The sequence below is a fragment of the Prionailurus bengalensis genome, chromosome A2, assembly GCF_016509475.1.
Source record: "Prionailurus bengalensis isolate Pbe53 chromosome A2, Fcat_Pben_1.1_paternal_pri, whole genome shotgun sequence".
NCBI lineage: Eukaryota > Metazoa > Chordata > Mammalia > Carnivora > Felidae > Prionailurus > Prionailurus bengalensis.
Window position 1 is genome coordinate 122,351,455 of NC_057348.1, and position 14,524 is coordinate 122,365,978.

Genomic DNA, 14,524 nt, shown 5'->3' on the forward strand with positions numbered 1-14,524 from the left:
AGTGAGCGGTAAAAATCAGTCCCTTCTTGCTTTCTCCTGTCCCATGCTCTGTCTACTGCAAAGTGGTTCTGGGGGCTAAGTAGAATGTGGGTCCCAAAGCACGTAAACTGGAACAGGAGTCTTGTGTAGAAAACTCTTGACGATCAGCCATCCACTCTGGAGGGCTAGTCAGTGGAGAGGCCCCAGCCAAAGTGATCAGGGCCCTTGGGTGGTACCAAAAAAGTATTTGACATTCTGCATTGAGAGTTTGAAAGGTTTCTGCCCTAATCATCATTTATTTCATAGCCATAGTTGATATAAGGAGAAAAATAGGTGATTTGAAAGACAAAACTAAGAGCCTAGAAGACTAAAAAACTAAAACTCTAGAAGAGTTTTAATATTGGTTGAGTTAATTATAACAAGAGCAGTGAAGTCTTAAATATTATACCATATTCTGTAAATATTACACAAGTAAATTTCCTATAATAAATATACAACAGGTATACACTATTTCCTTTGTCAACAAGTAAACAAGTATTCTGTTACCCAGGCTGAGGTCTCTGTAAAGATTGTACCTCATAGTTAAAGGGAAACTTCACAGGGAGTTCCTTCCATATAAACTACTCAGTTTTATAACAGGTGATTGTTGGTTCGTTTGTTTTACTCTCCTAGGTCTTTGTTATAAACCTCACACTACACTGTTAGTGTTTTTTGTTTAAAGAGTTAGTTGTTATTTTAAAAGATTTAGAGAATTAAAAAAAAATCTTTAAAACTTACCTGCACCTTTTTTTCTTGCAGCACTGTAATGATGTCGCTCCACTGTCTTCTCACTTAGATCATTTCCAGGGAGAAACTCTCTGCCTTCCTTAACTTTGTTTCCTTTGTGTATAATGTGTCTTTTTGTTTCTGGCTGATTTTAAGACTTTTCTCTTCATCATTTGTGTTGGAAAATTTCACTTTGATGTACCTTGGTACAGTTTTCTTCTTGGTATATATTTCTTGTGCTTGGGGTTTGTTGAACATCTTGAAAGAAACTTTTTTTTTGAAACATTTCTTCCAGTGCACCCCCTCCTCTTTGGGATATTCCAATGACCTACATGTTCCATTACTTGGCTTGTCCCATGGCTCACAGATGCTCTTTTGGTTTAAAGAAATTTTTCTTTAATCTCTGTTTTTTACACTTGACCTTAGCCAAAAGGCTGAAAGCTATAATGTCTGTTTTGTATTCGGGATACTTTCTACTGCTATGTCTTCAATTTCATGAATTTTTTCTCCTGCAATTTCTAAAATGCTGTTAATTCCACCCAATATGTATTTTACCTGAGACATTGTAGTTTTCATTTTTGGAATTTCTATTTGGGTATTTTTTAATATCTAGCAGTCTCCTCCTTATCATATTTAATCTTTCTTCTAGCTTCTTAAACATATGGACCATAGTCAGACCATTATCCTGGTAGGTAATTCTAACATCTGTGTCAGTTTCAGTTTATTGGGTTGTTTTCCTCACTATGGGTCATACTTTTCTGCTTCTTTACATGCCTGATATTTTTTGTTAGATGCCAGATATTATAGATTTTACTTTGTGGGTGGTAGATATTACTCTATTTCCATAAATATGCTTGAGCTTAGGTCTGGGACACAGCTGAGTTACTGGGAAACAGTTTGATCCTTTCAACTCTCACTTTTAGGATTTGTGATGTGGGGGGAAATGCTCATTCTAGGCTTAATTAGTCCTCACTCCTGAAGTAAGACCTTCTGAGTACTCTGCCTCACCAGTGCTCTGAGAATTGTGAGGCTTGGGAATCTGGCTGATGGAAGCATTGCACTATTCCAGGCCTGCATGAGTGGTAGGCACTGTGTCTTCTAATCCTTTCCAGTGATTCTTTCCCTAGTCTTTGGTGTTTCCTCAGGAGCTGATCAGCCCTCCGGTAAATACTAAGGGGGGTTTCTGTGAGTTATCTCTTTGTGAAGATCTCTCCTTTCTTCCACTCTTCCCTGCAAACTCCAACTGGCTCAGTCATTCCAGACTCTTAGTTTTATCTTTTCAACTTAGGGAGTCTGCCAGGTTCTGCCTGGGTCTGCCCTCCCTCCCTACACCACAGCCTGCAAACCGTCTCAAGGCAGGAAGCTGAGTGATCATAGGGCCCACATTATTTGTTCCTGACTTTCAGGGACAGCTACAGCCATTTTTAATTATCTGATGCCTGTACTCTTGAAACCATTTTTTCACATACCTTCTCCAGTTTTTTAGTTGTTTCAGGGGAGGGAAATATAGTTCTTATTACTCCAGCTTGCCAGAAGCAGAAGTCTTCTTTAAGTCTATAACCAGAAACCATTTTCCATGTTTTACCCTTAACTATAGAATAAGAGGTAACAGCAAGGTCAAAGACATTGTTTTCTCAAATTTTCTCCCATCGCTCTAGGTTTCAGCTATTAAAAACTTACAGTCTCATATTAAAGGGCTAGTATCCAAAATCTATAAAGAACTCCCCAAACTCCACACCCAAAAAACAAATAATCCAGTGAAGAAATGGGCAGAAAACATGAATAGACACTTCTCTAAAGAAGACACCCAGATGGCCAATAAGCACACGAAAAGATGCTCAACATCACTCCTCAGCAGGGAAATACAAATCAAAACCACACTGAGATACCACCTCACGCTGGTCAGAGTGGCTAAAATGAACAAATCAGGAGACTATAGACGCTGGAGAGGATGTGGAGAAACGGGAACCCTCTTGCACTGTCGGTGGGAATGCAAACTGGTGCAGCCCCTCTGGAAAACAGTGTGGAGGTTCCTCAAAAAATTAAAAGTAGATCTACCCTATGACCCAGCAATAGCACTGCTAGGAATTTACCCAAGGGATACAGGAGTGCTGATGCACCTGTACCCCAATGTTTATAGCAGCACTTTCAACAATAGCCAAATTATGGAAAGAGCCTAAATGTCCATCAACTGATGAATGGATAAAGAAATTGTGGTTTGTATGCACAATGGAATACTACTTGGCAATGAGAAAGAATGAAATCTGGCCTTTTGTAGCAACGTGGATGGAACTGGAGAGTGTTATGCTAAATGAAATAAGTCATACAGAGAAAGATAGATACCATATGTTTTCACTCTTATGTGGGTCCTGAGAAACTTAACAGAAGACCTTGGGGGAGGGGAAGAAAAAAAAAAGTTAGAGAGGGAGGGAGGCAAGCCATAAGAGACTCTTAAAAACTGAGAATAAACTAAGGGTTGATGGGGGGTGGGAGGGAGGGGAGGGTGGGTAATGCACATTGAGGAGGGTACCTGTTAGGATGAGCACTGGGTGTTGTATGGAAACCAACTTGATAATAAATTTCATATGAAAAAAAACTTACAGTCTCTGATTTTTAGATTTTCACTTTAATTGAGGCTGAATTAATGAATATGGAGTTTATAAACTTAGATTCTACAAAGCTAAGCTTCTTTCTCTTTACTCTGACCCCAGGATGGGATAGTTGGAATTTGGGTTGGGGCGACCACCTCTGGAACCACATCTCCACCAATTATCTCTGTTCAGACAGATGGGCAGTTAAGACTGGTGGGAGAGAGTCCTACAAGGAGATGAGGCGCTGCTACCCTTATTAGCGGGGCTTCCCTTGAGGGCTGGATCCAGAACACTTAAGCAGAGGTTGGACTGCTTGTTTGTGTGCTCTTTGCTTTTAACTCCTCTGCAGCAGCTAGCTCTTCAAGCAAAGGTAAATTCCCTGTTTCTCACTTAGATCCCAAATAGCAAGCATGACATCCATCAACAACCCCACTCCCCAGACCCACACCCAACCTTTCTCCTAGGACAAATGAGGCTCCTCTTTCTGCTTCTTGTAGAAGAAGGGCTATTCTCCAAATGCCCTCTGCCCAGGTGACTTCCTCTTCTAACCCCATAAAGCATTTCTTATTAAAGAGCAGCAAAAAAATCCTACAATTTAATCTTTAGGAAGTTGATCCTCTAGTAGCCACCCATATCCCCCACCCCCGCTAACGTAATATATCTATGCAAAAAGTTCAAATAGATTTAGAATTTCCAGACGCTTATGTCTGCAAAGTTGTTATCTGCCCTCACTTAACATTGTTCTTTCTCTGCCCCTTCCAGCCTATTGCAATGACAAGAGAAGCAGTCTAAAACATGAGCACAGACTTGTAGTCATATAGAGTCCAGATGAAGCTAGCTAGGTTCTTATCTAACATTTTGTTAAAAAAAATAAATAAAGAAGATATACATGTCTTAGTCAGTTAGGGCTGCTATAACAGAATACCACACATTGAGTGGCTTATAAACAACAGAAATGTATTTCTCCCAGTTCTGGAGGCTAGAAGTTCAAGATCAAGGTGCTGGGCCATTTCAGTGCCTGGTGAAGAGCCACTTCCTGGTCCACAGATGGTCACCTTCTCACTGTGTTCCTGCCTGGTGGAAGGGACAAGGGGGCTCTCCTCTCTGGGGTCTTTTTTATAAGGTACTAACTCTATTAATGAGACCTCGGCTCTCATTTCCTGATCACTTCCTGAAAGCCCCACCTCTTAATACCATCACCGTGGGGGTTAGGATTTCAACATATGACTTTTGGGGGCCATAATATTCAGTTCATTGCAAAATATATACACACAGATATATACATTTTGTTTGTTATTGTTTTATCAGCGTGGTATTTAAGATATACGTATTTCCTGCTGGATTTTCTTCCCCTTAGTCAAGACGCATCACAATCATTTGTTATTTAGTTTTAAGAGATGGTAGTTCTTTTTACTTTATTTCATGTTTTTACTCCTTGTATCAGGAAACCAGTGGCACAATTTTCCATGGGCACCTCTGACAATCGATAAAGTAAATCCTTGTAATTCCCTCCTTCATCTACATTTCTGCATTGGGCATTTATGAGGATCTACGGCATGTCGAGCACAGAGGGGGGTTGATCTCAGTCCTGTTGACAGCCTATTTCCCTTCACTTACTCCAGGCCTCTTTATTTCTTTCCACAGGTGCCACAGTGAACAGAGAAAACAGCTGCCAGTCTGACAGCAGCGGGTTCCTGGATGAACCACCAGAACCACTGCCCCTGCAGGTAGAAAGTCCCTGGAGGGCTGGAATAGGAGTAAAAAGAAAGATAAGTAGATAACACGCTGCCACATTTGGAAAAGAGCAACCAGCCCTTAGAAGATATGCACCCTTGGGGCGCCTGGGTGGCGCAGTCGGTTAAGCGTCCGACTTCAGCCAGGTCACGATCTCGCGGTCCGTGAGTTCGAGCCCCGCGTCAGGCTCTGGGCTGATGGCTCGGAGCCTGGAGCCTGATTCCGATTCTGTGTCTCCCTCTCTCTCTGCCCCTCCCCCGTTCATGCTCTGTCTCTCTCTGTCCCAAAAATAAATAAAAAACGTTGAAAAAAAATTAAAAAAAAAAAAAAAAGAAGATATGCACCCTAGGCACCCAAGGGACAGGGGACGATGAAGTCACAATAAACAAGGTGCCATAGGGACACCTGGGGGGCTCAGCCAGTTGAGCTCAGGTCATGATCTAGCAGTCCTTGAGTTTGAGCGCTGCCTCGGGCTCCTTGCTGACAGCTCCAAGCCTGCCTCGGATTCTGTGTCTCCCTCTCTCTCTACCCCTCCCCCACTCAACACTCTGTCTCTCTCAAAAATAAATAAACATTAAACAAATAAAAAAAAAAAGCAAGGTGCCATAAAGCTTAGCATTCCTTTCCTTTTTTTTTTCTTTTGACTTTGCTAAATAACGAAGGTGAGCCTCCTAGAGAGAAGGTCCCAGTTAAAGTAGTAAACTAACATAAACCTGAATTTGTAACCCTGATCTCCTGACTCCTAAGTCAATGGTAATGATAAAGAAACGACACACACATTTTTTTTTCCAAGAGACAGAGAGAGAGCGCGCGTGTGTGTGAGCTGAGGAGGGGCAGAGAGAGAGAGAGAGAGAGAGAGAAAATCTAAAGCAGGGTCTGCAGCGTGGAGTAAGAGGTGGGGCTCAAATCCATGAACCGTGAGATCATGACCTGAGCCAAGATGAAGAGTCAGACGCTTAACAGACTGAGCCACCCAGGTGCCCCAGACGTACCCACTTCTTAAACCAAGTGCCTCCACCACCCTCCCGACCCATTTGCCTTTATCCTGGTTTCTCACACAGATGCCTTCCTTGCCAAGCAGCCAGAGTCCTGCTGAGGATGGATGTAGACAGCCGAGGGATCAGAGCCAGCATGCAGTCTCACCCCAGGGCTGCCAACCAGAGTCAGATGAGTCTGATTACAAAGGTATGGTGAGCACATCCTTTCCATATCAAGGCTGGAGTCTCTTGGAAGAAAAGGCCTCGATACAAATGGCGGAGAAAGAGTCTCAGTTTGAGGACATGGAGGAGCCACCACGGCCACTGACTCCGGACAGTGCCCTTCACAGGACCACCAGAGGGGGAGAGCCCTTGGGGAAAGGGAGCCACGTGAGGCAGCCCCCACCCATGCCCCCAACTGCATGTGAGACTGTGGTGGGCACAGTCACCTCCACACATAATTGTCCTCTGGGGTTTATGGCGACCCATATCGCAAAAATGAAGGACGGGTTGCTGAAGCCTGAGGGGCCTGGGGAAACACATGTGCAAAGCCACTGCTGCGAGTTCCAAAGATCACCTGGAATGGAACCTGCTCACAACAAGTTCCTCCATGTTGACTCTGAGGCCCCAACCGAAGAAGAAGGCAGTAAAACTTATTCTGACACCAACAGTATCTTACCGATGGGAGAAAGTCCACCACAGCACGTCCCCAAGCCCAGTAACGTCGTGCCCTATACAGCTGACCTCATTCAAATATCCGAAAAGTCCATTCCCCACCTAGGCAAACTGGCTGGAGATACTCCCCAAGCAAAGCCAACATTTAGTGCTTTGGGTCAAATACCACCTAGAGCAGAATCTGAGATGGAAAACCTTCCTCCAAATGCTGACTCAAACACTGTTAGCTCCAAGGCTGTGACGGTCCAGATGTCCTCCAATCTGGCATCGGCTGCTCAGAATGCTGTGGCTCTGGGGACTGATTCTAAAGGAACAACTTTAGAATGCACTCTGTGTGACCCTGTCCCCACAACAGAACCAGGACTGGAGACAGAATCAAGACAGTGCAGTGATGTTTCCATTCAGACCTATATATGTGAGCCTAGGCCCTGGCATTGCTGTTCGGCCCCAAGTCTCACCAAATCTGCCTCTCTAGACACAGGCTTCCCTCGTATCTACCCAGCGGGCATCAGCCATGCCGTACCCGCTCACTGCTGTGTCTGCTGTCATCACTGTTCACACTGCCACTCAGAGAGGCAGAGCCCCAACCCTGCACCCTCAGCCTATAGGGACTGCCCATGCTTCCATAATCATCTGGAGGCCCAGTTCATGAAGACTTTGAACGTCCTTCAGGACACTACAGTGAGGGAGTTGTGTTCTGTAAGTATTCATCTCTGCAAAGACGGGAAGACAGATGGAGCGATACCACGTTGGGGATAATGTTCAGGCCTCCTGAATGCGGGCACTGAGGGCATGCCTTTCTATCTCAGATCATGAGTAGTACCTGTAAAGTGTTTTATAGCTTACCATATATGCCTTCAAATTTCTTCTTATCTGATGAGTCCAATCAATCACCTTCTGAAGTAAGGAGGCAAATTTCATTATTAATCCCCATTTACAGAGGGATCTAGAACAATAAAGTCATGTGTAAGGTTAGAAACAGTAACGCATCTGTACCTCATCTCCAATTCAGTCTGACTGAATAGTTCTCTGTCCTAAATTCACTTAGCTGAATAATCTAGCACAAGGTATGAATGCTCTCTGAGCCTGTTTTGTAAAATAGGGAGACTATTCATGCCACCAACACAGGCTTGTTTTAGGTTAAGTGAGAGATTGCTTAACCTCTAAGAGTCAGGCTTAGGGTTAAGTGAGAGAAGCACTCAGCACACTCAGGCACTCAAAACAGTGCCCAGCACACAGAAAGCCCTAGAAAATGCTAATTGTATGGCTGCTTCTGAGACATAGCATGGGGGGAAGCTCAGAGCCAGGTACAGGATAAGGACTGGCTCTGGAAGCCAGGCAGGAAGACACTGATTAGAACGAGGACCACCGATTAAGCCTGGGCCAGCTCCAGGGGTGAGTGACCCTCCATGCAGACAGAGCCCTCCTCATTTCTCTAGCTGGTGTTAACAGATGACCTTGGGCCCACATAGCCCCAGCTGTGCGGAGAGATCTGGCAACTGGAAATAGACCTTTCTCTTCACTTGACACTATGAGACATCAGCACTTCTGCAGAAAATACAGGGGTTTTGCATCTCATTATGCACAATGACCATCTTTAGACTTGTGTGTGGCTTGCAAATGAGTAGGCGTTTAAATGAGAGTGTCCATACAACCAGCTCATGTCTTCTAAAACCTTGTCTCACATTACCTTAGCCTGCTCTGCTCCTAGAATTCACAATTATCCAAAAAAAAATGAGGGGGCGCCTGGGTGCCTCAGTCAGTTAAGAGTCCAACTTCAGCTCAGGTGATGATCTCACGGGTTCAAGCCCCATGTCGGGCTCTGTGCTGACAGCTGGGAGCCTGGAGCCTGCTTCAGATTCTGTGTCTCCTGCTCTCTCTGTCCCTCTCCTGCTCACACTCTGTCTCTTTCTCCTTCAAAAATAAACATTAAAAAAAATTTTTGATGCTATTTTTACAACAACTTGATCTGACATTATACATCCTGAAATGCATAGCATGTCAGGTTTTATTAGATGACAGTGCATTTCTCCATATTTAGATTCAAGGAACCACAACCATACATTCAAAGAAAATAATCAACACACACACTTGCATTATTATACTTACGTGCGGGTATACACACATGCACACACACACACACTTGCAGAAAAGCAAGTAAAAATGGGGGAATGCATTCACCCATGAGAGGAGGCTACTTAAACTGAAGAACAAACTCAAGAATGAAGAGAAAAGCCATCTATGGTGAGTGAGTCTGGGTTTGTAAGGCCTGAAAAATATTCTGGAGAAAAATGTCTCTAAATCAGATGCTAAGTGCTAACTAGGACTACAAAAATTATTTATATAAAAAAATTATCTGGAAAATGGATCTTGAACCACATGAAGATTATAGGCAGGGACAGGTACTATCTCTTACCTGTCAATGGAAGTTCCAACTGCGCATTGAAAGTAAGTGCAATTTTAGATAAAAGACTCAGAAAAAATCCCCATCTCATCCCCTTACAGAGAAATATGTAACTGTGCAGAGACTCATTTGACTAATTGGCAGATTCCATTTTTGTTGTCCTGTGGGTCATCTAAAATAATGGTTTGTGGGTATGATTAATTCTTATATATGTGTGTGAATTCTTCATAATAATTTATTAATTTAAAAAAACTCTCCAGGAAAGAAAATGATATTATCTGAAAAAGATTTTTAGATATTAGAAAATGCTTCTATAATGTTTATTATTTAGATTTAAATAAAAAGGAAGCATACACAGAACGTAGAAAGTAATCGGAGCCAACTCAAAAGTGAAGTTTCAATGTTTTCTGGTGCTGTTGCTCTTACTATTGAAGTTAAAGTCTGTTTTAATGGGCTTGGGTCAGCAAAGTAGACCTTCAATTAACCTTGGGTTACAACCCAACACTTATATTGGAAAAAAGAGTTCAAAACAACTTCTTTTTTGTTTTCCTTGCCGAAATTTTTCCTTTTTTCTGAAACTACTTCTATACCTGTTCTAGAGCTGAAATGTAGCTTTAGTATTTCCAAATGACCAGAAGATGGCAGTGTTTCAGAATCTTCCACATCACTCCCTTCTCAGGGACCAAATGGCCATCAGTTATTCCTACATCCCAGCCCTGCATGCCTTCCAATCACAAAGGGTTACCCTAAAATAACTAGATGAAGCGTAATATTTAATGTCTCTAATGCTCAGCCTACTTGAGCGCCATATTTCCATGCCCCTGGCCTCACCATCCCTAGAACTTGTCAATTAGGACCATTCAAACAACTCACTCTTAAGAAACGAATAACTTCTCCCTATGTCCAGCTACACTGTAGTTAATAATCCCTGCTATAACTCAGTTAGATCTTGAGAAGAGAATAAATGAATCAGGATACCTGGGCTTGAAATCTGCCCTTTTTTGACCTTGGACAAGTCAGTTTGCCATTCCGTTTCAGAACACTTCTCTATAATAAGAGCACTCCGTGGCCTCTAAGATTTTTCTGGTTTCAAGAGCCCTACTGAGGTCACCTTTCAAGCATGCTTGTCAACATCAATAACAGTTCAAAGACTCCTCTACCTGGTTCGAATGTACTCACACTGAAGCCAAAGTAATTTGAGAGTTTTGCCATGTAAAGTATGTTTTTCATATAAAAATATTAGAGGACGGAATCAAAACTGAACTCTCAAAGCAAAATGATGAGGAGTTTTCAGTAGAAAAACATCACTTGAAGGAAAGTATATCCATTGTGACAATTTCAGTAAAAATAACCATGAGGCTGCCAGGATTTGACCATGGCATTTTGGGGACAAGAGTAAGAAATCTGGAACTTCCTAAAAACAGGGCTAAGAGGAATTAACACAGTTGTAAGACCAGTCTCTGTGGAAGGAATAAGAGGAAGTTGAAAGAGGGCTGCCATGAAAATCAGTTTCTTTTAAAGAGCTTTCCAGGGGTGCCTGCGTGGCTGAGTCAGTTCAGCATCCGACTTCAGCTCAGGTCATGATCTCACCATTCGTGAGTTCAAGCCCCATATGGGCTCTGTACTGACAGCTCAGAGCCTGAAGCTTGCTTCAGATTCTGTATCTCCTCTCTCTGCCTGCCCCCCATCCTCATGCTCTGTCTCTCTTGGTATCTCAAAAATAAATAAACATTAAAAAAAAATTAAAGAGCTTTCCAGAAGCTCTACCAGGCCTGGGAGAGAGAGCATTACAGTCTAAAAAGCATTAATGCCACTTAAAGTCAGATGGATGGAGATGCTGGGGTTCTGGATCATGCATCTATTCAAAGCATGATCCAACCTGGGCTGGAAAACTAGGCAGGTAACTAGTAAAAATTCAGCAAATCGTGAGGTTCCTGACAAATGGACTGGGTTTAGGGGCTGCAGGAAGATACATAAATTAGGAAACCAAGGGAGAAGCACAGTCATGCAGAGAAAGTACGATTTAAAGAACGGTTCACATCAGGAGCAATAAGGAGCAGGATAGGGAGAATAGACAGAGTTGAATTCTAGATTCACTTCATGAAGAGAGTAGGATGCCTCATCTATGTCTGCCTTACTCAGATGAGCTTGTTAGCTACATGGAGCTGATCCTGCAGATTTCACCACCAGGGATTGTGGTTAAGCAGGGCTAAGACTAATAAAAAAATATTCTAAGCAGACTTTCTCTAATCAAACACATACCATCCAGACAGATGTGTTCAATGTTATTGAGATTCAGAGTGAGGCAGTATTCAGCACCCAAATTAAACAAGATTTAACAAGACTCAACTTTTCTAAGCACAAGCCCTCGCTCTGGGCGTTTGTCTACTGCTCTCCCTTATCTACATCCTCGCACCCCCACATCACCTAGTCCTCCAGACAGCCTTTCTGTCTCTGGGACATGATGCTACCAAGGGCCGTCCTATAACAGCTGCTCTTCTGTCCCAGACCAGTATTGCCTCCACTAGCCTGGAGAAGCCAAAGGCTGGCCTTTCCCTCTTTTCTCCCCCACACATTAGCAATAGGGCTCCACTGCAGACCAGGGAGCCCAAGTGGGAAGGCAGGCTCCGCCATGGTGAGCTCTTGCAGTGAATCAGGAAGGACTCCCTTCTCAGCTCTTTTCTAATTGTTCTCAGTGCACAGTCAAGGAGATGGAAGCCATGAAAACGGTGTGCCAGTGTTTCCGGGAGCATTTAGAGGAAATTGAACGGCACCTTACAGGACAGCAGGCACTCTTTTACAGGGACATGTCAGAGGAGGAAAGGTAATTATTGAAGAGTCATAAAAGTAAGTAGCAGCTCACACACCTGGAGCAAGGAAAGGTAATCAGGGCAGGACAGATGAGCACCAGGGAGCAGGATTAATGAGAAATGAGTCCTTTTCCTTTGCTTTCCGGTTCTTGTCCTTGCTTTCTCAGTGGGAGTCAGTGAGAGCTATTTGCTAGATAGCAACACTTACTCTATAAGGCCAAGGCTATTTGAAGTCAGAGGATGGGCAGTCAGCTGGGAAGAGGGGGTGGCCAGCAGGATATCTTCAATTGATGTCAATGGGACTTATGCAAATGTAAATGTTGAAAATCTGCATTATTTTCACATAGATTAAAAGCATATATCCCAAAAGTAGATTAGCCATTGCCTGGTCCTGAAGGGTGGGAATAGGGTTCAACTATTAAGGGGCACAGCTTTTATGGGGCAGATGGAAGCATTCCTAAACTGCCTGGTGGTGAGAGATACCACTTGGCAACTTTACTAAAAATCATTGTAGTATACTGTTAAAATAGGTAAATTTTGTGGGATGCAAATTATTCTGCAGTAGAATTGTTTAAAAAAGAAAGGAAACCGGGGGCGCCTGGGTGGCTCAGTCGGTTGAGCATCCGACTTCAGCTCAGGTCATGATCCCGTGGTTTGCGGGTTCGAGCCCCGCATTGGGCTCTGTGCTGACAGCTCAGAGCCTGGAGCCTACTTCTGATTCTGTGTCTCTCTCTTTCTCTGCCCCTCCCCTGCTCAAGCTCTGTCTCTCAAAAATAAATAAGTTAAAAAAAAAAAACACTTTAAAAGAAAGAAAACCTGCCCTGGTAATATACCTATGTCTGCAACTGATACAAATAAAGAAGGTGACATTCCCTTTTAAGAAATGCCAGAGGAGTGAGGCACCTGGGTGACTAGTCAGTTAAGCTTCGGACTCTCGGTTTCAACTCAGGTCATGATCTCATGGTTTGTGGGTTTGAGACCTGCCTTAGGCTCCACACCGACCTTGTGGAGCCTGCTTGGGATTCTTCTCTCTCTCTCTCTCTCTCTCTCTCTCTCTCTCTCTCTCTCTTTCTGTCTTTCTCTCTCTCTCAAAATAAATAAACTGAAAAGAAGAGAAGAGAAGAGAAGAAAAGAGAAGAGAAGAGAAGAGAAATGTCAGAGGAGTGACCTGCATCTTGAGAGGGATGATGGAGGACTGCGCTTGGAGGTGATGTGAAATTTGGTGATTTTCTATTCTTTCCGTGCAGGGAAGAGGCAGAGCAACTGCAGACTCTACGCCAGGCCCTGCGGCAGCAGGTGGAGGAGCTGGAGTTTCAGTTAGGAGACCGGGCTCGGCAAATCAAAGACGAGATTCTATTGGTACGAGGCAGTGGGGTGTGAAGATTGATCACATCCTGCCCACCGTAGGAGGGATGCATTAAATCAAAACCTGATTGCACATTCATTTCAGATGCTAGGGTTATGTGCCAATGCCTCTATTTGAAATATAAAGAAACTGAGGCCCAGAAAAGTGCATCACTTGGTTCAAGGCCACGTGGCTGCCTAGCTGATGGCAGTGCAGGATTAGAACTCAGGTCATCTAATTCCTATGCCAAGCTTTCCTCCTGCCTTGTAAATAAGAGATAAATATTATTAGCCATTTCCCCAAAGAGAATAAGAAACACAACTTTTGAGCTAGTATGGCTTAGTCACTTCCAGAAGCTCCTGCTAGCTCACAGAGCCCACTCTAGAGAATTCCCTGCCCATGAGTACCTTTCCCACAAGTCTGGCTTAGTTATTTGGCACAAATATGGTAAGTTGTCCTCTCTTTCTTTCCTTATTTTCCTTGTAGCAGTTTGAGCTTCTCACAGAGGAACAATGGAAACACTATACAAATCTGCATCACTGTAACTGGACAGAAGAAAAGAATGGCCAGACTTCGTGTGCTAAAATCCACTCAGCCATGGCCTCCCGGGTTGCCTTTCTTCTGGACGAATACCAGCAGGTTCCCGGCTCAAGCGTGACCCATACGGCTGCCTGTTCTCCACCCACCTGGAAGAGCAACACCAGGATGACTCCTCCAGCTCAGGCTGAGTCAGGTCCAGTCCCTTTGTCAAATTGTCCTATTGGAGGAAAGGATACAAATGACTTCCTCTAGATCAGAGCCGTTTTGATGATCTTCCTGCAAAACATAAGAGCACATTCTCACCAGACAAGGAAATCTAAATTTCCCCCCAAAAGGTGTCTATCAATTCTTCTTCAGCTATTTTTGAAAACATTCTATTCTGGGGGGCAGCTGGGGGGCTCAGTCGGTTAAGTGTCTGACTTTGGCTCAGGTCATGATCTTGGGGTTCATGAGTTTTAGCCCAGCGTCAGTCTCTGTGCTGACAGCTCAGAGCCTGGAGCCTCCTTTGGATTCTGTCTGTCTGTCTGTCTGTCTCTCTCTCTCTCTCTCTGCCCCTCCCCTGCTCATTCTCTTTCTCTCAAAAATGAATGAACATTAAAAAAAATTTTTTTTTTAAATATTCTACTCTGGGGATGACTGGGTAGCTCAGTCAGTTAGGCCTCTGACTCTTGATCTCAGCTCAGGTCTTGATCTCAGGGTCATGA

At 43.6% G+C, this 14,524-nt stretch overlaps 1 protein-coding gene across 1 annotated transcript in view; it reads left to right on the forward strand.

The window, feature by feature from the left end:
- Positions 1-14,228, forward strand: part of ITPRID1 (ITPR interacting domain containing 1) — a 75,051-nt gene extending 60,823 nt beyond the window's left edge. The window contains exons 9-13 of the mRNA XM_043589205.1: positions 4,980-5,062; positions 6,131-7,420; positions 11,822-11,949; positions 13,183-13,294; positions 13,767-14,228. Coding sequence (XP_043445140.1) covers positions 4,980-5,062; positions 6,131-7,420; positions 11,822-11,949; positions 13,183-13,294; positions 13,767-14,072 — 1,919 coding nt within the window. The 3' untranslated portion in view covers positions 14,073-14,228. The remainder of the gene's footprint in view (positions 1-4,979; positions 5,063-6,130; positions 7,421-11,821; positions 11,950-13,182; positions 13,295-13,766) is intronic.
- Positions 14,229-14,524: the final 296 nt, after the last annotated feature.